At 34.4% G+C, this 26,467-nt stretch overlaps 1 protein-coding gene across 3 annotated transcripts; it reads right to left on the reverse strand.

Annotated features, from left to right (window-relative positions):
* Positions 1–5,736: 5,736 nt before the first annotated feature.
* Positions 5,737–24,589, reverse strand: LOC117322385 (zinc transporter ZIP10-like). Of its 3 annotated transcripts, XM_033877257.1 has the most exons (10): positions 24,393–24,589; positions 23,641–23,776; positions 19,580–20,394; positions 16,377–16,578; positions 11,821–11,990; positions 11,090–11,239; positions 10,206–10,269; positions 8,926–9,210; positions 7,719–7,906; positions 5,737–7,217 (listed from the first exon to the last, which is right to left on the reverse strand). In XM_033877257.1, the coding sequence occupies exons 3-10, from the start codon at positions 20,378–20,380 to the stop codon at positions 7,080–7,082; spliced, it is 1,998 nt and encodes a 665-aa protein (XP_033733148.1). In that variant the 5' UTR covers positions 20,381–20,394; positions 23,641–23,776; positions 24,393–24,589; the 3' UTR covers positions 5,737–7,079. The 3 variants fall into 3 exon arrangements, with proteins under 3 accessions (XP_033733148.1, XP_033733150.1, XP_033733149.1); XM_033877259.1 differs by lacking the exons at positions 23,641–23,776; positions 24,393–24,589 and adding an exon at positions 22,114–22,480; XM_033877258.1 differs by lacking the exons at positions 23,641–23,776; positions 24,393–24,589 and having other exon boundaries at positions 19,580–20,963.
* Between the last annotated feature and the right edge of the window lie 1,878 nt (positions 24,590–26,467).

The raw sequence follows: 26,467 nt of genomic DNA on the forward strand, positions 1-26,467 counted from the left end.
TCTAACAGACGACACGGGAACCCTTACAGAGACAGGGAAGCTTGCCCAGTAATGCCCGTTTGAATTAAAATGATATAATACCTTATCAATACAGGCGAATCGTGTATACAAATTAGACAAAGATGCTATCGGTGATGGCTATTGTTAAACTGATGCTTGTTATTACTAGGTTCACTGGCTTTGTTGAAGATTTTCAGTAATATATGACATCAGTTAATAACCACAATACATATGCATATATATTATATTCTGAAACATTATAAAATCGGGGTTATTGATATGTAAAAAGACCGATAGCCCCCCCCCCCCCCCCCCCTTTTTTTTATAAGGTTTCAGAATATACAATATTCAATGCTTTAATCGTAAACGGCTACAGTTCATGGATATAAGATTTGCATACATTAAATTACAATAAATATTTCCAGGGTCAATCATACAAAATCTAATTTTCTGCTAAATAATTTCCTCATTATATGTTTGCATGATGAACAAATTTTCCTAAATTACACAATTCTTTTGTATTACCAGACGATGGAAATATAACTAATTTGAAGACGGAGGGATTTATTCGAAAATAGGGCTTAATCTATTTTATTCTCAGCTCACTGTACAAGGGGCATTTAAAAATGAGGTGATATTCATCCTCGATGTCAGCAAGACAAACAGGGCAGGTTATAAGATGCCCAGGTACGTTTTTATGTCTACCTGATTCGATAAGAAGACAATGGGAAGATAAACCAGAGACTTGTATATCAGGTATATACGTCTCTGGATAAACGCAATCTGATAATAGCTTTTTTATAATTAACAGGAATTTGTTTTAAAAGATATGTTTGCAACGTTAAATGATCTACAACATGCCTGTATAAAATACATTTCGGCAATGACACAAAAAATTCTCACATTCTTGTTTAAAATTGTCTAACAATCGTTGTTTTACTGTAGCTATAAAATAACTTATATTTGTAACGTGTTGGGAAACCCCCATGTTCATCATACCTAGTGAGCACAGCTCGTGTTTAACTTTGGCAACCCAGTTTTTACAATTTGGGTTCACCTCATATATTCGTAACATGCATTTAATACACAAGTTTTGGTAGAAGTTAATTTACACCAGTATTTAAGTATTTTCAATTCGAGAGAGGACCATTGGAAACCTTCCCAATTCAAAGTATACCATAGCATTCGGTGTCGATCGTTTAACTCCCAAGAATATTTGTACAAAAATCTAAATGCACTTTCTCAATATCAGGGGCTTTATGGAAACCCCATACTTCACTACTATACCCCGCCGCACTTCCTACGTACATGTATGTGTCAAACAGACTTAATAATGTGGAAAAAAATAAAAACATGGGAATACAAATGTATATACATGTATCATTTGTATGTTTACTGTATATATCAAAATTTCGAAACCGAGCCCCTGTGCGAAATAGTGCATGCTCACCATCCTCTCGGCATTTCTGAGCTGGCCAAGCATCAAGTGTACTTTCACACTCCGATTCATTGTCTGATCAATTTGTCAAATTATCACTCTATACTTTATAACATCACACTTTGGGAAAGTTAAAAATAATCAGTAACATATTTTTTTAACAACTATGTTAACAAGTACATCTTAAATTGGATAAAGTTTTGGGACATTTTATCAAGCTCAAGATTATATAATGAAAACAATACATACAGGTACATATAACATCAATTTATTTTGTTCTGGCAATACTCCACTAACTGCATGTGATTTAAAGTTATAGAGAAATTGACCATAATAAAACTTACAACATTTAAATAATCTACAATATTAACCAGCTGCCAGCCTTATATTTATCTATATCAGCCTTATCGTAGCTTTATATACGTGCTGAAAAATACCTCGGCGTGGCCTTATGGTTCATAAATAATCACAACATCATACAATACCAATTATCACCAAATACTACCAGCATTAAATCACCAAAGTTCCAAAAACATTACAATGTACCATATAATACTACCCGAAATCCATTTAACAACATAATACAGTTGATATACTTATTGATTATATGCTCATCCTTTAAAAATGTTAACCAAACATCACAAGTAAGTTATTCACAGTAATATCAGCAGAGATTTCGCTCTTAATTGAATAGTATATTTCCGATATAGTTTTTCTGAGAAAATACTCATGAACATTTGGAAAACAATGATGTTGTGCAATATAATTAAGACATGGGAATGGGTACTAAAACATTGTAAATCAAGGGCTAGATAAAAGGTTAATATTTGTCATAATGATATTGTTCAGTTTCTTCAAATTCACTCATGACTGTTCGCTGTTAAATTTTGCAGAAAAGTCACTGTTAGTACTAATATAAGTTCATATATAAATTCAAAGTTCTGTATGAAGTGGAGTAACTGGATCTCAAAACAAGTTGTTGGACTGGGACAGGTATTAATTAAACTGTCAAACAAATGAAACAATGATCATTCCGTTATCCCCCGCATGAGTTGGAAAAGTTTAGTTCATCGTCCACGTGGTTCGACTGGCTGATGAGTGATGGATACACATGTGTACACGGGTGTCGACGTCAGCGACAGGATACTGGATAATTATATGTACGAAGTCAATTACGAAAATATAACATTGCGATGAAGGAACTCCTTTCCTATGTAAATGAAAACTGTAAGAAGTGCCGGCTTTATTCAAATGATGATGACGTCATCGTTTAATCAGAGATATACGTCTCAACAACGCACAATCCTGACAAAAGTCATAAAACAACCAGAAACATATATAACATGTTTCTGAAACAACGAATCAAAGAAGATATTCACAATAAAATGTTCTTCATTATATCAATATCAAAACACAGGAAACTTCATCAAATTATATTTCTTCTTCAGAGAAGTCCAATAAACAATCACTGTTCAACTTCCCGCCAAAATAGCACATGGCGTGATGATGTCTGATGTCTGGCCGACGAGCCGAGGCTGACTCGCCTGCCACACCGGCGAATACACAATAAAACAAGAGGCCCAGGGGCCTTAACGGTCATCTGACTCTAAATTAAAGACCCTTATATTATTGTAGTATGCATTCTCTGAAGCAGGTTTAGAGGCACTGTTGGCTATGGTGGCCATCTTGGGTTTCTGACTGACCGAATAAATAACAACACTTGGCCAGGACCATCTCAGGATCATTTCTGGCACCGTTGCTGCCATGTCAAAATTTCTACGATGCCGAAAAATAACAACACTTTGTTGGCTCTCCTTCCTTAACATCCTCACCAATTTCCAGCTCAATGGCACCAGTGAAACTGGAGCAGAAGTTTAAAATGTGTTTTTCATGATGGCTGCCATCTTGGATTTCTGACTGACCAGATAAATAACAACACTTGGTCAGGACCATCTTAGAATCATTAATGGTAAGTTAGAACTAAATCCCACAGGTGGAGATTGAGAAGAAGTTTGAAATAGGTGTTGATCAGAAGAACCATGATTGTGCAATCATGTTACAAAATGGCCGCCATGGCTGTCATGTCAAAGTTTTACAAGGCCAAAAAATAACAACAACTTGCTGGCTTTCCTTCCTTAACATCCTCACAAATTTCTAGCTCAATGGCACTTGTGGAACTGGAAAGAAGTTAAAAATGTGTTTTTCAAAATGGTTGCCATGGCAGCCATCTTGGATTTCTGACTGACCCAACAAATAATAGCACTTGGTCAGGACCATCCAAGGATCATTTCAGGCAAGTTTCAGTTCAATCTCACCAGTTGAACTTGAGAAGAAGTTTCAAATGTGTTTTCAAAATGCCGGCTGTGGCGGCCATCTTGGATTTCTGACGGATCCGAAAAATAACAACACTTGGTCAGAACCACCTCAGGATCATTTTTAGTAAGTAAGAAGTGAATCCCAATGGTGGAATTTGAGAAGAAGTTTGAAATAGGTGTTGTTCAGGAAAACCATGATTGCGCAATCATGTTACAAAATGGCCGCCATGGCTGCCATGTCAAAGTTTTTACGAAGCTGAAAAATAACAACACTTTGTTGGCTCTCCTTCCTTAACATCCTCACCAATTTCCAGCTCAATGGCACCAGTGGAACTTGAGAAGAAGTTTAAAATGTGTTTTTTAAGATGGTTGCCATGGTGGCCATCTTGGATTTCTGACAGGCCTGAAAAATAACAACACTTCCTCAGGACCATCCTAGGATCATTTCAGGCAAGTTTCAGCTCAATCTCAACAGTGGAACTTGAGAAGTAGTTTCAAATGTGTTTTCAAAATGGCGGCTGTGGCGGCCATCTTGGATTTAGGACTGACCCGAAAAAAATAACAACACTTGGTCGGGATAATATTAGGATCATTCCAGGCAAGTTTCAGCTCAGTAGCACTGGTGGAACTTGAGAAGAAGTTTAAAATGTGTTTTTCAAGATGGCGGCTATGGCGGCCATCTTGGAATTTGGACCGACCCAAAAAATAACAACACTTGGTCAGGACCATCTCAGGATCATTTCTGACAAGTTTCAGCTCAATAACACTGGTGGAACATGAGAAGAAGTTTAAAATGTGTTTTCAAAATGGCGGCTATGGCGGCCATCTTGGATTTCGGACTGACTCGAAAAATAACAACACTTGGTCAGGACCATCTCAGGATCACTTCAGGCAAGTTTCAGCTCAATCCCACCGGTGGAACTTGAGAAGAAGTTTGAAATGTGAAAAGTTTACGCACGACGCACGGCGCACGACGACGGACGAAGCATGATGACTATAGGTCATCCTGACCCTTCGGGTCAGATGACCTAAACAAGTTACATATTGTCGTCAGTTAGCCTAACCAGGGTTTGGATTCTCCACCATGTAGTGAACTGTGAGGTTGGTTGGGGACTCGCTGATTTACATTCCAGATATTATAGTTAGGCAATGAAAATAAACACGTCTTTCCTGTTCCAAATCTTTCTGTATTCTCACAATTATAATCTTTTATCAAAAGAGATTTACAAAAGGGGAAATAACTCCGATACATACTGGAGTTTTATTATCTCCCTTAGATTGTAATGTGTAATCTCCTCACACCCTATATAACTATATACATAACACACATTCTCGGAATATTCACGGAAAGTCTATGTTAGTCGAAGTCTTGGCTTGTAGCAAAATCTGGTATGTTGGCGCTGTTGTAGTAATTTCTTATCATAATGAAATCAGCCAAAAAAGCCCAACATTCTATTATAACAACTTAAAATAAAATCGTAAAGGTATGTTCGACCATTATGTAAATTCGTCAAATGTTAGATATTTTCTGCTGATATGTAAGGTCATGGGCTCTACGATATCTAAAAATAGAAACGACGCTCAAGCAACATTAATGAATTTAAAAAAACAACTTCCATTTTTTCACTCCCATAATCGTTAAGGTTTACAACTCCAACTCCATATTTTCGTACTGATAATGATTACCTGCCGATTTTCAACTTACACAAACTGGCAACTTCATTTCTGGCGTAATATTCAAGCTACAGGACACTTTTATTCATAATATATCGTTATATCAGTGTGATATACAAGTCTCTGGTTATATCAATTAAAACGGGCGATGTTTTTGTGAGGATAGATCCGAGAGTCTATGTCTGTAATGCTTTCACTGGAAAGAAAACCCATTGTACATACGACTTAAATGGCGACGTCATCAAAGTAAACAAAATGTATGCAGTATTGAAGTATAGAACTGAATAAAAAAAACTTGTAAAAACGTAATAGTGGTTTAAAGTTTTATTTAAATTCGAGAACGCTTTTAATAAAACAATTGTGCGATATACCGAAATGAATGTTACTTTCTACACAAACAACGTGTTTTAAGACCGACTGGTCACTTTGTCAAGTCATGACTGAGTGAGCGATTTCTACTGTTTACCTGTACAACGACGTGACGAAAATATTATTTTCATGTCACTCGAACAGAGACCCACACTGCTGAATATTATTGAAGGAAACAACTGTGAGAAATGTCTTTATATATAAAAAACTTACCGAGAGTATATTATGTCAAATACCGCATTGATTGACATATTGTAATCTATAAATAGTACAGCATGATCCAGGAGCTTACCATAAATATCAAAATTCGTTATTTTTCAGTAGTTATTTTGTATTGCAGATATGAAGGATCTTAAATGGGTTTACATATTACGATTGTATGTGTATATAATATGTACCAATGGGCAATATGGCCCACAGTTAATAAAGAAATTGAAATTGAATTTCATATCAAATTCTATGAGACGAGTAGAAGAAATGTTTATTTTTGCGAGCCTTGAAGGATACTCGTCCCTCTTTATTACGTCAAGGATAATGGACGACTGGTTAATACCAAAAACTAAGCCAGACGAAGACAGTTCAAGTATGTTTTCGTGAAACAGTATGCATTTGTACATGTAATAATATTTCCTTAAACGCCTTTCATTACTCATTACATTTGATACCTTAGACTATAAACAATATTATGTGGTGAGCCTAAGGATGTTGACCCATTCAATACAATTTAATTTTACACATTAAATTGATTAATTGATCACAGGATGACAGTTAATTAAATTATCTATTGATCACGGCGTGAGTTCGATTATTAGTTATCTCATTAATCACGTGGTGAGTCCATTAAATTGTCTCATTAATCACGTAGCGAGTTCATTAATTTGGTTCACTGATAACGTGGTAAGTCCATTAAATTGTCTCATTAATCACGTGGTGAGTTAATTAATTTGGTTCATTGATCACGTGGTGGGTCCATTAAATTGTCTCATTAATCACGTGGTGAGTTCATTAATTTGGTTCATTGATCTCGTGGTGAGTCCATTATATTGTCTCATTAATCACGTAGTGAGTTCATTAAATTGTCACATTAATCACATTCTGAGCTCATTATATTGATTACTGAACCAAATAGCGAGTTCATTAAACAGTCTCATTGATCACGTGGTAAGCTCATTGAATTGTCTCATCTATCACCGGGTGAGCTTATTTGATTGTCTGAATGAAATAATGTACGGACTTTATTAAATCAGTGATCACTTGGTAAGCAGAATAAATTGTGTAATTGATTATGTGGTGAGTTGCTTCAGTTCGTCCTCCTTTAGCGCAATGGTGAGCATGATCCCCGAGCCAACACAGATTCCCAGCATAGTGAAGACAAGATGGCGCACGGGATTCTTTGTAGGATTGCTACTAATTTCCGGAAGCTTCAAAGGAAACATCATAATTTAAAACATAAATAAGATAAGGGCGCTGTGAAGTTCAATAGGATTGCATTCATTTTTATCTGAAACTCGTCAGATAGAAATAGTTTTCAACTTAAACATCTTGGCTAGAATATAATAAGCCACATCAAGGGCATAATATAACATACAATTTCAAAGGAAATAGAACATTGAAAACTTTAGAGGATAAAAAAAACGAAAAAAATCAAGAGACATTATCTCACAAGCGTTTCATAACTTAATGCATCAATTAACATGATGTTCAATGTCAAAATCCAGGTGTAATATTCACCTAATATATAATAACGCACCAACATTTAATTTTGTGCAAACTATGATAAAAAAGCAATGTAGCATTGGTGGAAATAGGTTGTTAAAATGAACTTAAAATTCCTCCATTTGAACAAGAATTTGTAGACAGAACCACAGGTTATGTAGTACAATGTCCTTCATTCAGAATCTATTTTATCTTCTTATACTTACCATATCAACAAGTGAAATATAGATAAACATCCCCGCCACACAGACCAGGATGTAGACTTTGATTTCTGTGAAGTTGCCCATGGCAACCCCAGCCAAAACACCAATCAGTGACAGAGCAGACGACAAACAATTGAATCCCAGCGCTTGTTTGATCGACATCCCTTTCTTGAGGAGAACGGCGAAGTCACCTACGACAAAGAAGACAATTTTACTCTGAATGTGCTATTTGATATTAATTTAATTCATCATTCCATTCAGCTTTAACAAACTATATACCGTGGTAGCATCGGATAATTAGAATATAACAAAACCTCCTTTGTAAGTGAATACTGTACATAATTGGATAAGAAACAGACGATCAAGCTCAATGACACAATCGAATATAAAGCATATTCATAATATATTTTAAAGATAAATCTTGTTTTAAATAGTAGCTATTTATTTGATGCAATCGATATTATTTATTGAAGTAGGGGTTAATGCACCATTCTTAAGATTTTGACATTTCTTTTGAACTACACGCATTTAAAGTGCTAAACTTGTCTCGTCTTTAACTGCTTCAACTACATTTTCTAGGCACGTAGCATCATTGACGAGTCTGAGAAGGACTGGCTATATGATTCAGTTTATTTATGGCTTTACTTTATATAGCGGGTATGGGAGCGAGTTTTATATAGCGGGTATGGGAGCGAGTTTTATATAGCGGGTATGGGAGCGAGTTTTATATAGCGGGTATGGGAGCGAGTTTTATATAGCGGGTATGGTAGCGAGAGTTTTCCTTTGGCGTGAAATGAGAAGCTAGAGACGCAAAAGAATAAACGCCGCGCGAGAAATTTCTTAATTAGTTTGAGATAGCTTTCAGTGACGTCATCTCAGTGATTCAGCGATTTATTAAGTTTTGTTAGAGTTGTAAGATGTACGTCGTAGGTAGGTTAGCGACGAGACGAAATCTAGCAATAGGCGGAGTCATGTAGGTAACAAACCAGTAGTGCAAACGCCGATAGAACATAAGTATAGTCGATGTGATGAAACCCATCTTCGGTTGCCAATGCTTCTGATTGGATTACACTCCACGAATGTGTGTAACGCAATTAGAAGCTTTGGTTACCGAAGATGGACGAAACCTAGCAATAGGTAAAATCATACAGGCGATCAGCTAACTAACTAAGAAGGCATAATCATTTACTTTACACGAAGTTATACTTACCGATTTCATGAGGCAGTTCATGGCACAGCACTGCTATTGATGTACTTAGACCACTAGTAACACTGACTGCGAACGCCACTCCGATAGCTAGGCCGTCACTGAAATTGTGGATCCCATCCCCTACAATCACACGCCACACCATGGCTCCAGTGGCACCTGGCAGCTCGTCGTGGCCATGGGAATGACCATGAGAATGACCTTGAGAATGACCTTGGTGTTCTTTATGCGTGTCAGATTCCCCGGACTTAGTCAATACTCTCTCTAGTATCATGTTATCATCCTCATCTTGAATCAAAGGATAAAGACAGCGTGTCAAATACAAACGTGCTAACATAAATACTTTGCCCTTAAAAAAACAATGAGAGCTCAGGTGTTCCTGAAGCCTTAGCATTTTCTTTTACTTTTCTTTACAGCAAACTTAATGAAAATCTGACAATATAACTGTTAGATTTGAGTTCTGAACACAAGTTGCAGTTTTACCTCTACATTCTGAATAAGACCTATGTGATATAATATTATTGTGTAATTTCCCACAACTGTGAAATAATTTAAAGTTGCACGATATTCTCTTCAACATTAAGATGAGGAACTATACGTGTAACAATCTAAGAGAGGTTGATAGAAAGCTCTGTATTATGCATTATGTATACGCAATCATTAACTTTTCATCTTCCTGCATGTACTCTATTAATCTTTTACGGATATAATGTAACACCAGACATTTCTTCCTGTTACAGTAACAGACTCTTAATCACGAAAGTTTTATTCATAAAGTGTGCATTTCGCTGAGAATGGGTCAGCAAGAGTCTGTTATATTTAAACTCATCACATGATATCTTTTGAAGGTTTTCAGTTAATCACGTGATTGTTATATGGCACTGTACTTTACTAAATCTGATCAGGTTAAGTGAATTTAGATATTTCCGATGATGTTGCATTTCTCTTACTTCATGTCTGATGTCAAAGGGCCAAATTCAATGATTTACGTTTTATTATCATTTCATTTTCAGGTATTTCAAAACAGGTTCCAGAACTAGAAGTTTTGGCTGCAAAATTAAATTCGCGATAGTGTCCTTTCCGCGAAAAGCGCGAATATTACACTACTATACAAAGTAACACGTTTTCCTTATGTTTGCTAAGCATGTTTTTGCACGGGAAGGTAAAAGCAGTTTTCATACCTCTTTACATAAATACAGTGGAATTTCGTATGTTTACTACTGCCGGTACATTCGTAGTAAAGATTGAAACACAAGAAAATAAAACATTCCTATGTGTCGTACCTGGTAACCGGATCACCATTGTCATACCAACTGAATCAGAGTCATCAATCTTTCTCTGCTTTTTCTGAAAAATTACACATTATGAAAGTGTTCAACCATTTACAAATAGTAATGGGTGGCGCAGTAGTAATATATTCGTATTTAACCTGTCAAATATTAGAATCCTCGATCGGACGTGGAAGTTATTGGGCCAACAGCCCACCCATATGGGTTTTCTGCGGACTAACAAGGATGCTGAGTTAAATTGATATACAATGTAATTCGTTTCCCAATTGTTATCACAAGAAGGTTTGGTCATAATAACATAATCTGCAACTAATGGAATTGTCGAAGGAATAAAGATTCACTTTTAACAGATACTATTTCTTACCTTACTGTACTCCACATATTTTAGAAAAACAAATTGAAGAGGAATTTGCATTTATCCTTTGTATCAGTTCGAACCAAATAGACTTATTTCTTTCCCTTCTATCCTAACTATAATCTTGAGAATGACCAATGCTTGAATGAAATTATCAAATTGATCAAATCATAAGATTGGTGCGCCTTCCTTACTAATTTTTAGGTAGCAAATATATGTTCTTTAATATCCTTCACAAACCGAATGCTACAATGAAATTGTCAGATTCATCAAATTATAAATGCACCTTCCCTTACTGATTTTTAGGTAGCAAATATATATTCTTAAATATCCTTCACGAATCCAATTCTAGAATGAAATTATCAGATTCATCAAATTATAAGTGCGCCTTCCCTTACTAATTTTAGGCAGCTATATTAACTCTTTAATATCCTTCACGAATTCAACATTTTGAGGCTGGTGTGAGATGCCGTTGCAATTATCTATTGTTTGATATATATTTATGTCAATATCTTATACGTACCTCCAGCTTCTTACTACTTGCTATGTTCTGTATCCTCCCGAATAGAAAAAAGAAATAGAAAACTGCCAGACCTGACAAACCCTTGTAGACACCATCCATATCGTGAGTAGTTGCGGTACCATGAGCGTGGTTGTCAGGTGAGGACATCGCCTAAACCATCAACCAAAATACACAGAATTAAGGTGTGATCGATCGATGCATGGGAAATTTTTTTTGTTTTTGTTTGTTTAACGTCCTATTAACAGCCATGGTCATTTAAGGACGTGCCAGGTTTTGGAGGTGGAGGAAAGCCGGAGTACCCGGAGAAAAACCACCGGCCTACAGTCAGTACCTGGCAACTGCCCCACGTAGGTTTCGAACTCGCAACCCAGAGGTGGAGGGCTAGTGATAAAGTGTCGGGACACTTTAACCACTCTGCCACCGCGGCCCCATGTCGGGACGACTGCCAAGGAAACATCAAGAGAGGAAAACAAGACAAGAAAATAAAGTGTACAAAAAAGAGAAGAAAAGATGAAAATAGCATGTTTTATAATTTTAATTATTAGTAGATGCTATGAAAAGAAAAATATTCCTCTCTAAACGACAGAATTATAGACTCCAATAGGTGAATGTTATAATTTTGCCATGTTTAGAAACAAATAAAAACTATTTTTATATTCTAAGATGAAAACTGTTTTTTTTTCCAATGTCGTCTAAATGTGACAAAACAAAATAGATTTTAGAAAACATACGTGAGGCAGCAGGTGAAGCATGGCGTCCCCAGTCAAAGCTCCTACCGCCATTGCCACAAGGAAGTGGAGGAAGTTTTCGACAAACATGTGATGTAAGAGAGAGAGGAGGACAACACAAATCAGGCCTGAGAAACTGATGACAACAATAGCTCCACAGGCATATAACCATGCTGTATAGAGTAAAGAAAACAATATAACCATGCTGTATATAGTAAAGAAAACAATATAACCATGCTGTATAGAGTAAAGAAAACAATATAACCATGCTGTATATAGTAAAGAAAACAATAAATAATATAACCATGCTGTATATAGTGAAGAAAACAATAAATAATATAACCATGCTGTATATAGTGAAGAAAATAATAAATGATATAACCATGCTGTATATAGTGAAGAAAACAATAAATAATATAACCATGCTGTATATAGTGAAGAAAACAATAAACAATATAACCATGCTGTATATAGTAAAGAAAACAATAAATAATATAACCATGCTGTATAGAGTAAGGGAAATAATATTTAATATAAGCATGCTGTATATCGTTAGGGAAATAATAAATAATATAACCATGCTGTATATAGTAAAGACAACAATAAATAATATAACCATGCTGTATATAGTAAGGGAAATAATAAATGATATAACCATGCTGTATATAGTAAAGAAAATAATAAATAATATAACCATGCTGTATATAGTAAGGGAAATAATAAATAATATAACCATGCTGTATATCGTTAGGGAAATAATAAATAATATAACCATGCTGTATATAGTAAGGGAAATAATAAATGATATAACCATGCTGTATATAGTAAGGGAAATAATAAATGATATAACCATGCTGTATATAGTAAAGAAAATAATAAATAATATAACCATGCTGTAAAGAGTAAGGGAAATAATAAATGATATAACCATGTTGTATAGAGTAAAGAAAACAATAAATAATATAACCATGCTGTATATAGTAAGGGAAATAATAAATGATATAACCATGCTGTATATCGTTAGGGAAATAATAAATAATATAACCATGCTGTACATCGTAAGGGAAATAATAAATAATATAACCATGCTGTATATCGTAAGGGAAATAATAAATAATATAACCATGCTGTATATCGTAAGGGAAATAATAAATAATATAACCATGCTGTATATCGTAAGGGAAATAATAAATAATATAACCATGCTGTATATAGTAAAGACAACAATAAATAATATAGCCATGCTGTATATAGTAAAGACAACAATAAATGATATAACCATGCTGTATATCGTAAGGGAAATAATAAATAATATAACCATGCTGTATATAGTAAAGACAACAATAAATGATATAACCATGCTGTATATCGTTAGGGAAATAATAAATGATATAACCATGCTGTATATAATAGTAGATAAATAATATAATCATAATAAAACCATGCTGTATACAGCAAAGAAAATGATATAAGCAAGAATAAGGAAGAAATATAACAAGATTGTATGTAGTGAAGAAAGAAATATAACCAGGCTGTATATAGTAAAGAAATATACCCAGACTGTATAGAGTAAATAAAGAATTATACCCAGACTGTATATAGTAAATAAAGAATTATAACCAGGCTGTATATAGAAAAGAAAGATACCCAGACTGTATAGAGTAAAGAATTATAACCAGGCTGTATATAGTAAATAAAGAAATATACCCAGACTGTATATAGTAAATAACGAATTATAACCAGGATTTATATAGTAAAGAATTATAACCAGGCTGTATATAGTAAATAAAGAAATATACCCTGGCTGTATATAGTAAATAACGAATTATAACCAGGCTGTATATAGTAAAGAATTATAACCAGGCTGTATATAGTAAATAAAGAAATATACCCAGGCTGTATATAGTAAATAAAGAATTATAACCAGGCTGTATATAGTAAAGAAATACCGGTATACTCAGACTGTATAGAGTAAAGAATTATAACCAGGCTGTATATAGTAAATAAAGAAATATACCCAGACTGTATATAGTAAATAACGAATTATAACCAGGCTGTATATAGTAAATAAAGAATTATACCCAGACTGTATATAGTAAATAAATAATTATAACCAGGCTGTATATAGTAAATAAAGAATTATACCCAGACTGTATATAGTAAATAAATAATTATAACCAGGCTGTATATAGTAAATAAAGAATTATACCCAGACTGTATATAGTACATGTAAATAAATAATTATAACCAGGCTGTATATAGTAAATAAAGAATTATACCCAGACTGTATATAGTAAATAAATAATTATAACCAGGCTGTATATAGTAAATAAAGAAATATACCCAGACTGTATATAGTAAATAAAGAATTATAACCGGGCTGTATATAGTAAATAAAGAATTATACCCAGACTGTATATAGTAAATAAAGAATTATAACCAGGCTGTATATAGTAAATAAAGAATTATAACCAGACTGTATATAGTTCAGAAATATACCCAGACTGTATAGAGTAAAGAATTATAACCAGGCTGTATATAGTAAATAAAGAAATATACCCAGACTGTATATAGTAAATAAAGAAATATACCCAGACTGTATATAGTAAATAAAGAATTATAACCAGGCTGTATATAGTAAATAAAGAATTATAACCAGGCTGTATATAGTAAATAAAGAAATATACCCAGACTGTATATAGTAAATAAAGAAATATACCCAGACTGTATATAGTAAATAACGAATTATAACCAGGCTGTATATAGTAAATAAAGAATTATACCCAGGCTGTATATAGTAAATAAAGAATTATACCCAGACTGTATATAGTAAATAAAGAATTATAACCAGGCTGTATATAGTAAAGAAATATACCCAGACTGTATAGAGTAAAAGAATTATAACCAGACTGTATATAGTAAATAAAGAATTATACCCAGGCTGTATATAGTAAATAAAGAATTATAACCGGGCTGTATATAGTAAAGAAATATACCCAGACTGTATATAGTAAATAAAGAATTATAACCAGACTGTATATAGTAAATAAAGAATTATACCCAGACTGTATATAGTAAATAAAGAATTATACCCAGACTGTATAAAGTAAATAAAGAATTATAACCAGGCTGTATATAGTAAATAAAGAATTATAACCAGGCTGTATATAGTAAATAAAGAATTATAACCAGACTGTATATAGTAAATAAAGAATTATAACCAGGCTGTTTATAGTAAATAACGAATTATAACCAGGCTGTATATAGTAAATAAAGAATTATACCCAGGCTGTACATGTATATAGTAAATAAAGAATTATAACCAGGCTGTATATAGTTCAGAAATATACCCAGACTGTATAGAGTAAAGAATTATAACCAGGCTGTATATAGTAAATAAAGAAATATACCCAGACTGTATATAGTAAATAAAGAAATATACCCAGACTGTATATAGTAAATAAAGAATTATAACCAGGCTGTATATAGTAAATAAAGAATTATAACCAGGCTGTTTATAGTAAATAACGAATTATAACCAGGCTGTATATAGTAAATAAAGAATTATACCCAGGCTGTATATAGTAAATAAAGAATTATAACCAGGCTGTATATAGTAAATAAAGAATTATAACCAGACTGTATAGAGTAAAGAATTATAACCAGGCTGTATATAGTAAATAAAGAATTATAACCAGACTGTATATAGTAAATAAAGAATTATAACCAGACTGTATATAGTAAAGAAATATACCCAGACTGTATAGAGTAAATAAAGAATTATACCCAGACTGTATAGAGTAAAGAATTATAACCAGGCTGTATATAGTAAATAAAGAATTATACCCAGGCTGTATATAGTAAAGATATATACCCAGACTGTATATAGTAAATAAAGAATTATAACCAGGCTGTATATAGTAAATAAAGAATTATACCCAGACTGTATATAGTAAAGAAAGAGCAAAACAACGCGGTATATAGTAAATAAAGAATTATAACCAGGCTGTATATAGTAAAGAAATATACCCAGACTGTATAGAGTAAAAGAATTATAACCAGGCTGTATATAGTAAATAACGAATTATACCCAGACTGTATATAGTAAATAACGAATTATACCCAGACTGTATATAGTAAATAACGAATTATAACCAGACTGTATAGAGTAAATAAAGAATTATACCCAGACTGTATAGAGTAAAGAAAGAGTAAAACAACGCGGTATATAGTAAATAACGAATTATACCCAGACTGTATATAGTAAATAACGAATTATACCCAGACTGTATATAGTAAATAACGAATTATAACCAGACTGTATAGAGTAAATAAAGAATTATACCCAGACTGTATAGAGTAAAGAAAGAGCAAAACAACGCGGTATATAGTTACGATAATAATAAACCGCCTTGATATACATTTACGTATGTATATAGTTATTCATGGTTAAAGTACATCTCCTTGCTGAACACCCAAGGGAAAAATAATAATGAACTTTATGTTGAAACGTGTACATTTCTAGTCACTAAAATGCTTCATCACATTGTTCTACTCACTTTCGGGTGTTATCGAGGTGTCAGGTGAATTTTCCGTCTGTCCGTGCTTGTCTGCGCGCGCATGGATTTTGTATCGTAATTGGTCACAATGGTGTTCATCTAACTGTACAATGAGTAGCGGACACAACTCTCTGAATTGGGTCTTTGTTAATCTTTGGTCAGTAAAGCTCAAAAGCTGCAGTAAATCCGCTGGCTTCAAACACTGAATTATATAAGAATGTTAATATCACATTACATTATGAACAAATTGCGATTTCACAATGTTAGCACGAGGATGGACCACACTGTGAAAACATCCTTTGTAAATAATGATTTTCTTTCATAGGAATACTTACACATCAGAAATAAAATGTGAGGAGACAATAAAAATAAATAAATGAATAAATTCATTTGCAAATAAATAAATAAATAAATAAACAAATACTATCAAATTAATAAAAACTTGAAAATTAGGAAACTAAGCAATCATCAAATATAAATACAACGAAGCTTGGTTTTTACGATGTTGAAAAGGAAATATCTTTTGAGCCTGATTATGTCGTTTTTGTTTCCTTGATATTTAAGTTTCCGTTAATAAACACCAGCTGTTGAATATTTTTAGTTTCAATCTTAATGTTATACAAGTGTAACCATGACTTGTTCTTGTCAAGGGCAACGCATTATCCACATGTATGTATCTTATTGTTATTGTTAATTTTTATAGATATTTTCTCGTATACAAAAGTCGGTAAGACAGTGACATTGACGCTTTTTAATGTAACTTCCAGATACAATATTTCTTTGAATTCTTTGATGCTTATCAGTAATATTTCAATCGTTTTCATATTATCTCAAAATTCTCCGAAGTTACGAAAGCTATCAACCCGTTAGCAAATGTTTTGGGACTAAAATATCTTAACATCTATATTTTAGAAAATATAAACCAATAAAACATAAAAGCAATTTACTGTGGAAAGGGTAGAGTACTCAAAATCGCCTCGTGTATGAGTAAGTACTGAATGCTAGGACAACTATGGAAATAAAACCTTCCAAATACGGTGGACTGAATTGTACTGGAATAACTATTATAGCACTGTGCATGTACATTGTATATTGCATTACGTTCATTATCTAACTAACAAACTATATATAGCTAGAGTATGGAATGCCGTAGCTGCCTTATGTGGTATCATGGATTATATGAAGTGATGGTTTCATTACTTTCTTTATATGAAACGATCACTTCATATATTGAAACAATCACTTCATATAATGATTTGATCACTTCATATTATAAAACGATCACTTCATATTATGACTTGATCACTTCATATTATAAAACGATCACTTCATATAATGAAACGATCACTTCATATAATGGAGCAAATACAACATATACAAGTTACCACATAAGGCAGCTATGGCGTTCCATACAAGAGCATCTAACCTCGGCATATGTATTGCTAATTGAAGTGTGAATTTTGAAATACATTTGAATGCATCCAGTCAGTAACTGGTGAATTAGAAATCATCTGGAAATATATTTTATTAGATTAAAGCACATTCCCTCAGGAACAATATGCACGGCAAGCGATTTCGAAATACAGTCAATAAAGGAGATGAACGATTCATTTGTTTTCGTTAAGTTGAAGTACCTATCATAAATAATGTAGTCAACTGCGACTGTACGGTATTTGCACAGATGGCTTGATGGTAAGAACAGCTGATGTTTAATTTCGTAACCTGAATGTCACCACCAAATATTTATAAATAGTACCAGCAGTACTGAAAATAAAAACAGATGTAGTGTTCTTTGAACATCATCCACATCAAAATACATTGATGAAATCAGCCTGTAAGAGGGCTTCACCTCTTTATGTTTTTGTAGGTCAGTGTAGTCATTCCTAACTACCTTTCCACAATATTTTGGCCCATTGTTCAAGAACCATCCGAACGATATAGTTTGTACAATATCCAGCATGTAACATATATACATTGCTACACGTAGATTAAAAGCGATGTTCACATATTTTCCATTTGCACTGCAATGTCACTATAATATATTATCAAACAAAATAGAAAGTTATCAGATGATAATTCTCTCATAATTCCCATTGGTTGACGTCGTCAAGAAATGACATCGTTAGTCTTACGTCACTATATATAAAGCGTTATTTTTGACGTCACGAAAATGCTTGCTACCCGATTAAAAAAAAACGACTGATCGATGTAACGGTAATAATATACGTAGCCCTGCTGCTGCAAAAAAAAAAAAATGCTCACGGTGGAATCTATTGGTTAAAATGTTGAAATTATATTGATGATTTTTGTCCCCACGAAATATATTCTTTTTGTCGGAAACGGTTACCTGTAGTTGTGACGTCATAAGTACAGGTCCAATTGACAGCGCCAAATTCGACTTTGGAATATAATGACACTGTTACAGTTTTAATACAAGACACTCCATATTTAAAACGAAAATATCAGTATTAAACTTCGTTGTTTGGAAAGTTATTGCCCTATAATTCCCACATGATTGCAGACAATTATAATCGCGCGAACGAAAGAAGGCAGTTTCATGCTTAAGTATAGAGGATATTCAATGCTACGCACTGGAGAAAATATATATGGCAATATATATCTGCCATACTCGTGATTTATATTTGATATTACACTGCACACCATTTAATTTCCATTTAATTACATTTCTAATGAGGCCTTAACACGCTTCCATTATTTTTTTACCTGCCTACTTGAAAGAAGGTAGGCCAATCAGCCGAAATGACGGATCGAGTCAGCTGATCGGTATAAGTGCGCTTTTCAAAATATTGATACGCTACAAAATATAGATCCACGTTTAAAAAATATATTAAATACAATAAAAAAATATTAATGAAAATTAAAAAGTTCGTTATTATCAATTAATAAAAACAATATTTTTTACACTGTTTACGTGAAGTTGGATATAGATATTCAATACTAAAACGTAGTCCGTCTGGTATTACTGCGCCCATGACGAAGCGTCAAAAATATTTTTTTTACTGTGAAATCATTTACATGTACTGTATTTTCACTGCTCATCAGTGTAGTGAAAATATAAGTTTTATCAGCATGAGAAATTTCTATATTTCAAAGACAATATATATATATATATTATTGTACCATATACAGCATACCCTAGTTTTTAATCAGATACCAGGAGAAAAACTATAAATTTCACTTACTGTGTTGAACAATCTTTCTGGCAAAAATCCTGCAGGTTGTTGGCCTACATTTCTTTCTGTACGGTTGCCACGGAAGAAGTCATTTTTTTTCGAGGAATTAGAAGTCGAGCTTTCATCATGTATGCTACCATTTCCCAGGTTATCGGTTTCATGTGTATGGTTGTGGGTTTCTTTGAAATCCTGATCGTCAGTTTTACTGTGATCATTTTGTTTGTCATGGCTGTCTGTGTGGTTATCGTTTTTGTTGTGATCGTGAAGTTGTGGCTGATCGTGATCCGCTGTGTGTTTGTCTTTGGTACTGTGGTCTTGTGTATGATCTAGGTCATATGTGTGTTTATCTTTGATAACACGGCCTTGTTTGTGATCAGGGCCATTTGTTTGTTTCTCTTTGCAGTCGTAATCTTGGGTGTGATCGCGGTCATCTGTGCGTTTGTGAGTGTGCTCATGTTCATGAACGTGCCTTTGTTTGGATAATTCCGGGTGCTCATTTAAAGGATGGATGTGATCCCCATGATAATCCACGAATTTTCCCGATGGATTACGAATATGTGCCTCCCAACTGTGATCTATATATATCATACCTAAGCTCAAGCTTTCCAATAAATGTTCATATCCTTCGAAAGACAGAGCATAGTCTGTAGAATATTTCTGAAATATGTGATCGATGACTGTGTCGACAGTCACACTGCTGAAACTGTCTAGCGTCGATGTTTCAGGCGTGGATACATGTTCCGAGGATGCAGTGATTCTTAGCGAGATAAATAGCATGGTTGCTAGGAATATCCTCCGATGGTGTGCCATTCTAGTAAATCCACCTAAAATGATTTTGAATAGTTGTTTACAAAACAATGATTATTATCTTACCCGGATTTTGATAATGTGTTGGTTCATAAAAACGACATAGGACAACATCAAATACCCAAAGATGAATAGAATCTGTCTAGATCAAAGTATTTAATCATTAGTCTATTCGAAATAAAAAATCTTTTGATAAATTTTAAATATCAAGTAAAGTATACATACTTACATACCTTAATATAGTGTGCATAGTGTATATATACGGACCTACCCGAGTTGAAATGTTTGCTCAGGTTTAACGACAGACCTAGACATTCACCTGTTTGTTCATGGTTTTATATAACACCGTTGCTAGCTTGACTCCATGCATACATAATGAGTTGCTCAAATATTGGTTTGTAACAAGCGGGTGTCGCTTGCACAATTCATAGAAGGCTATCTTTTCCCTATCTAAAGAGGACTTTTTTCACAATGCAAAGATAAATATCCTATCACAAACCAAAGATAATTATCCTTTTACCATCCAAAGGTGGCTAAATTTTCACAATCTACAGATAACTACTTTCACAAGCTAAAGAGAACCGGCGTTCCTTTCACAAACCAAAGATGACTTATCTTTTTACAATCGAAACATGACTATCTTTTATAACGAGTTGTCTACTCCCGATTTCTTCAACCAAAGACGTCTGCATCTGATGAATAATAGACTAATAGAAAAAAAGCAACAACAAATATTAGCCCCTACTCTTACTTTATCAACAAGGTGCAACACTTTATTTAAACTAAGTCGGAAATGGGGAATGAGGTTCGATTCACTTTGAATTAAAAGTTCAATCGGACTTAAATATCAAATGCACACAAACTTCAGTACCGTACCTTGGTTTAGAATCCTTAAATATCAATACACGTTATTCCCGTGTCGTGTGACAATGATTTAAAGAGGAGAAAAAGCATCAAAAGCGGTCGTGATAGCCGACGATGCATCGACTGTGGAACGGAAGTAGTTTTATATTTTAGAGCAGTATGCAATCTGATTGGTCGACAGCTCTGTAAACAATAATAAGTAAGACTTTCGACCGATCAATAGCCTACTTCCGTTCCACAGTCGATGCATCCCCTGTTCTTCAAGTGATACACCTTGCTGATGTAGTAGGATTAAGGGCTAATGTTTGTATACGCCGCCATGAAACTTGGGGGAGCCGGGGATATAATGTTACCCATGTTCAACGCGTCGCGTTGTGTCATGTTCCGTCCCGTCCCGTCCCGTTCCGTTCAGTCCCCCGTTACGTCCCGTTCCGTCCCAATGCAATGTAACCTGCTAATCTCAGGAACTGCTTCAGAATGTCAGCGGCAGCGGGGGCATTTATGTCTCACATATTTTTTTCTAGTTTCTATTAATACTAACCAGAAGCAGACGCCTGTGCTTCGACATACCTTTTGCAAAGCATTATCGCAAATAAGAAAAACCTATTAGAGAGATTCGGAACTTAATTTCCTTAACATTACTTTAATTTCCTAATGTAAAAAGACGAACATCGATTTTGATGAGTTATTTATATATATATATATCGTTACGTATACCGAATAGTATTAGATAGTTTGAATGTGAATTGAAAACAAAGACGTCGAAGTATGTTAAACAATTTATATAACGTCCAAGCAGATCAAAGGTTGTATTCAACAATACGCTACTCGGAGCGCTGACCCAGTTTACTGTCTGGGAAAGGCAGGCTTACCCTTCACTAAACAATACACGGCGTGACATTTAAAATTCCTCGTGCACTATAATGAACTCACTACCCTGTCTTCAAATGTCCTCCTTCAGCCTTGCACATTGTAACGACGCCCTGTCACAAACAGCCTTCAAAACCCTTCGGAATACCCCGTGCACTATCCATATGAAACAACGTAACAAGGGCGATAAATGCGCCTGCATTTAATTAAAGGCTGCACACCACCATTTCAATGTCAAGAAGTCCATGTGGTGTTAGCATTAAACAACATACATATGGTACTAACATTCTGATATTTCTTCTGATGTTTGAAATAAGGAATATTTATGAAACTTCATTATGCATATATGTTGTGTATATATATCTTATTTGTATTTATATTTATTTATATTTAGGTTATATTTGCTGGGTACGGATATTTTTCAACAATTTTCATATGGTCTAGTAAGTAATAACGACGGTATAGTCCAGTATTAGATACTGGGTCCTAACAAACAGATGTTCGCTGGATGCGTATTACTAGAAATAGTTAATTGGTCATGTAGTAATAACAACGTACAGACAAGTAAATTGTCTGATTTCCGAAGCAACCCCCACTTTATCAAGACACAAGTAGATTGCAAACATTTACATAAAGACATGGACCAGTTTATACAAGATAAGAATAGATAAACAACAAAAATATCGTTATGTTTACGTTATAATGATCCCTTCGGTCGATAAACAATGGATTGTTGACCGAAGGGATCATAAACACAAACATATAACGATACTGCTCTACTTCTGTTTTGTAACTGTTCCACGTTTGATGTATGAATGTGCTCGTTTGTTATCTACTTGTTATTTGATAAAAGGACGGATTTTTTTCGAAAATTAGACACCTAATCGCTTAGCTAGAAAAACTCGCAGCTTAAACCACTTCGCCACATCCACCTTCTGTATACATATTAAGTAAGACAAAAGTGTGTGTCCACTTGGAGTCGGAAATACATAAAAAATGACAAAGTTCGAAGACCGACGTAAGCAGCTATCGCCATATTAATCCCGGGCTCTTCAAGGTAGATGAGTCAGGAGTCGTCGAATTTTGTTATTTTTTCTATATGTTCATAAAGAGGGTCTAGTTAGTAATAAATACTATATTAATATATAATCCTCTTTGTCGCATAAAGAGAAATATCTAAAATAATACCATACATTGTCTATAGAATTTATTCTATCGTAGACCGCTATTATTGTTTAAAATCAAGAAATATTAATTTTGTCAGCAGAAAAAAAACGAAAGAAAATTTTGTTTTCCATTAAGATTTGTATAATTTGTCCAAACCACTTAAATCTATGGACATTTTTTATCTATTATTTTTCCGAACCGGCAGGAATCTTATTTATGTAAAAACAATATTACTTATCACATCGCATAACTGATCCATTGGATTATTTCACCTAATAAAAGCAAAGCATAAGGAATACATACTTGATTTACATATCTTTATGGTAAACCTGAATTAGTACGAGATGTAGAGTAAGACTTACCTTGTATTTGATGAACAGACAAGGTCTGTGGTTGTTGTACGTGTAGCGTGATCTCCCAGGCTGGTGAGTGTTTACCTTTAAAATGTGTTCTCGGTCCACCTGCTATCTAACATACACAGTTGTTTTGCACCCGATTCTGACGGCACGTGACGTTGAAATTAATAAGAGGGAAAAAATGAAAGAAAACACTTATAGAACCATTATTTCCACTAGATAACGTTCTATATACTTTCTACAGGCATTTTCAAATATATTTTAATATTTCTGCACTCATCCCAAACTGTTTTAAATGTACAACATAGGTGTAAACGAAACTATAGACACTCTAAATTTTTGATAATAAAAATTATAATAATGACAGTCCACAAAATAAACATACATTCCGAATTTAATGTTGCCGGAGAGGAACAATACATGTTTATTGTGACGTATCCGCAGGGTACGACATAAACAATAATAGAAGTGGACAAAAGGATCAGTACACAGAGTATTGTTACTGTAGTGGACTCGGCTGGACACTCCGGCCAATCTAAAATGGAATGTCCCTCTTCCTTTCAGACGCCCTGGGGATTTAGATAATTACTTTAAGATTCATACAAATAAACGGATTTTTCTCCTTATTTCCTTACCTGATGTGTATTAAGTTTTTATATGGTAAGCATAATTATGTACGTGGCTGTCGGGAGGGTGTCCAGGTGGCGAAATGGATTCCCCCTCGACATGCTTACCTGTGCATATATATCTATACTTACCTTAGTAAAATACCTGCAGTGCCAAATTCCATATTTACATGTCACAGTATAACTCCATATTGAGGGTCTTGTTTCCAATACATCTCCGCGATGAGAGATATCAACTGTTGACGAAGAAACTTTCAGTGCAGTTGTACTGCGTAGGAATATTGGTATGGAATAGTTTGGTAGTCCCCGTCATCCCCTCATTGGGAAATGTGTTGGTTATCACTAGTACATTCATGTATTAATGTACCCGTTGGTATACCATGTGATTGTGTTGGTCTATTCGAATATCACTACACTGGTTTTTATCATTCCAGAATTACACCCGAGTTACAACACAGGGACTTGAGAATTTGTTACAGTCTACGTGTTTTTGGACCCTCCGTAGTACTAGTGTGTATAACACATTTTGAGACTTTTTGGGGATTAGATTAAAGTTCGGTAAAAAAAAAAAAACATCCCCGGTGTTCATATATACAGACTTTAAGACTGGGGGTGTCATTTTTACGCAGACTGTAACAAATTCTCAAGTCCCTGTGAGTTACACGACAGATGTCGTCAGAGAAGTATAAAATGCTTGAACTCTTTCAGGGGTAGCTATGGAAGTGATAATTATTCCATATTTTGCCCTCGTCTCATCTGTTAAGTTGATGCTACTTTTTTGTGTGTATGCATTTGTTAGGGAATAAAATGATGGTAAAGAACGTTCATATATACCAGAAATTAAACAACTATAGTATACACTATCACATTAAAAACACAAAAAAAAAAATCATATATCAAACAATAAAACTACGTCCCCATTAAAATAAGGAGAATGCTAACATGCAATCGGACCCTTAATTCTATCATTAAGAAAGACTCCCGTTAGTTTTAAAGAACTTATCTCTTCTTTTTTTCTGTTTCTACAATAAAATATGTTTAAATGTATTAAAGCACAAAATCTATAAGGCTGATTAAAACACATGAAATACACACGCATCATTTTCCCTTTGATATATTAGAGCAAAGAATAAATAAATGCAATCGAAACTATAGTTCTAACACAGCATAGGTAAAACGAGAGGTAAATGAAAAGATAGTTTAGCATATGGAGACCCTTGAAAATTTACATCAGACCGAGTGTCCGTTTTTTACGCTTTCATGATATCTTTGATAAACACTTAAACGTGTTTGTATAATGGCCTGATATTTCTCTATGAATAAATTCATTTTCTAATTTACATGTGTAACCCAACTCAGTCCTTACAGATGATTTGGATATCTCTCAACAGGGGGGTGTGTGTAGCATATACGTATTCCGTGAATCCGCGATCCGATCCGTAAACCAATCCGTGATCCGTTTCGGTGTATTTATGATCACCTGATGTACCTTCGTTTTTACCTTTGTATACGTGTGTGTGACGTGGTGTATTGTGTTTGTCCATCATGTGTTGACTGTACTTGACTAATCATGACTGACCACGGACAGCTCGTGGGACTCGCTTTGTTTTCCCGCGCTCTTTCCTTCTTTCTTTCCTTTCTGCTCTCTCCCGGCACTTCCCAGCTGGCCGTGGAGCGAACCACATCTGACGGGTCCATGATACATAATTACTATATTTTATACTGGGTCCCCCAGCACCACATGCAGGGGGATTTATTCTACCCCAGAAACTCCGCAATACCAAATAAAGTATTGAAACTCTGACAATGTGTTGGGTCTTGGCAATTTGGATGACGGAAGGAACCCGATAAAACCCTCATACCTTCACATTGGCGCCCATGTAGGGACCCGGGGAAAATACTCAGGATTGCTCCACAAGCATCGCTGTTACTCCTGGAAACTCGAGGACGAGTTATTTCCTGGAGGGGGAGTATGTAACCCTGGTAAATACTAGCCGCAATATACCTCTCGGCTAGAGAGATCTTCTCTTTAGCTCGATCGGTTGAGCGTAAGACTAGTAAGCCAGAGGTCCCGGGTTCGATCCCTAGCGGAGGCAGTGATTTAAATTAATTTATCATGCGCTCTGTTACACATGTATAAAAAAAATACTTGTTTGAACTATCATTAGCAGAAACAAAGAAATAAGCCCGAAATAAGATAGGAGGAG

The sequence above is a fragment of the Pecten maximus genome, chromosome 2, assembly GCF_902652985.1.
Source record: "Pecten maximus chromosome 2, xPecMax1.1, whole genome shotgun sequence".
In the NCBI taxonomy this organism is placed as follows: Eukaryota; Metazoa; Mollusca; class Bivalvia; order Pectinida; family Pectinidae; genus Pecten; species Pecten maximus.

What these genes read in the sequence shown, in the direction of transcription:
- LOC117322385 (XM_033877257.1), bottom strand. Translation starts at nt 20,380, where the DNA reads ATGGCACACCATCGGAGGATATTCCTAGCAACCATGCTATTTATCTCG. An exon ending in CAGAAAGATTGTTCAACACA is followed by an intron (nt 16,579 to 19,579) that starts GTAAGTGAAATT and finishes TATATAATTCAG; the next exon opens with TGTTTGAAGCCAGCGGATTT. An exon ending in TGCTTCACCTGCTGCCTCAC is followed by an intron (nt 11,240 to 11,820) that starts GTATGTTTTCTA and finishes TTGATGGTTTAG; the next exon opens with GCGATGTCCTCACCTGACAA.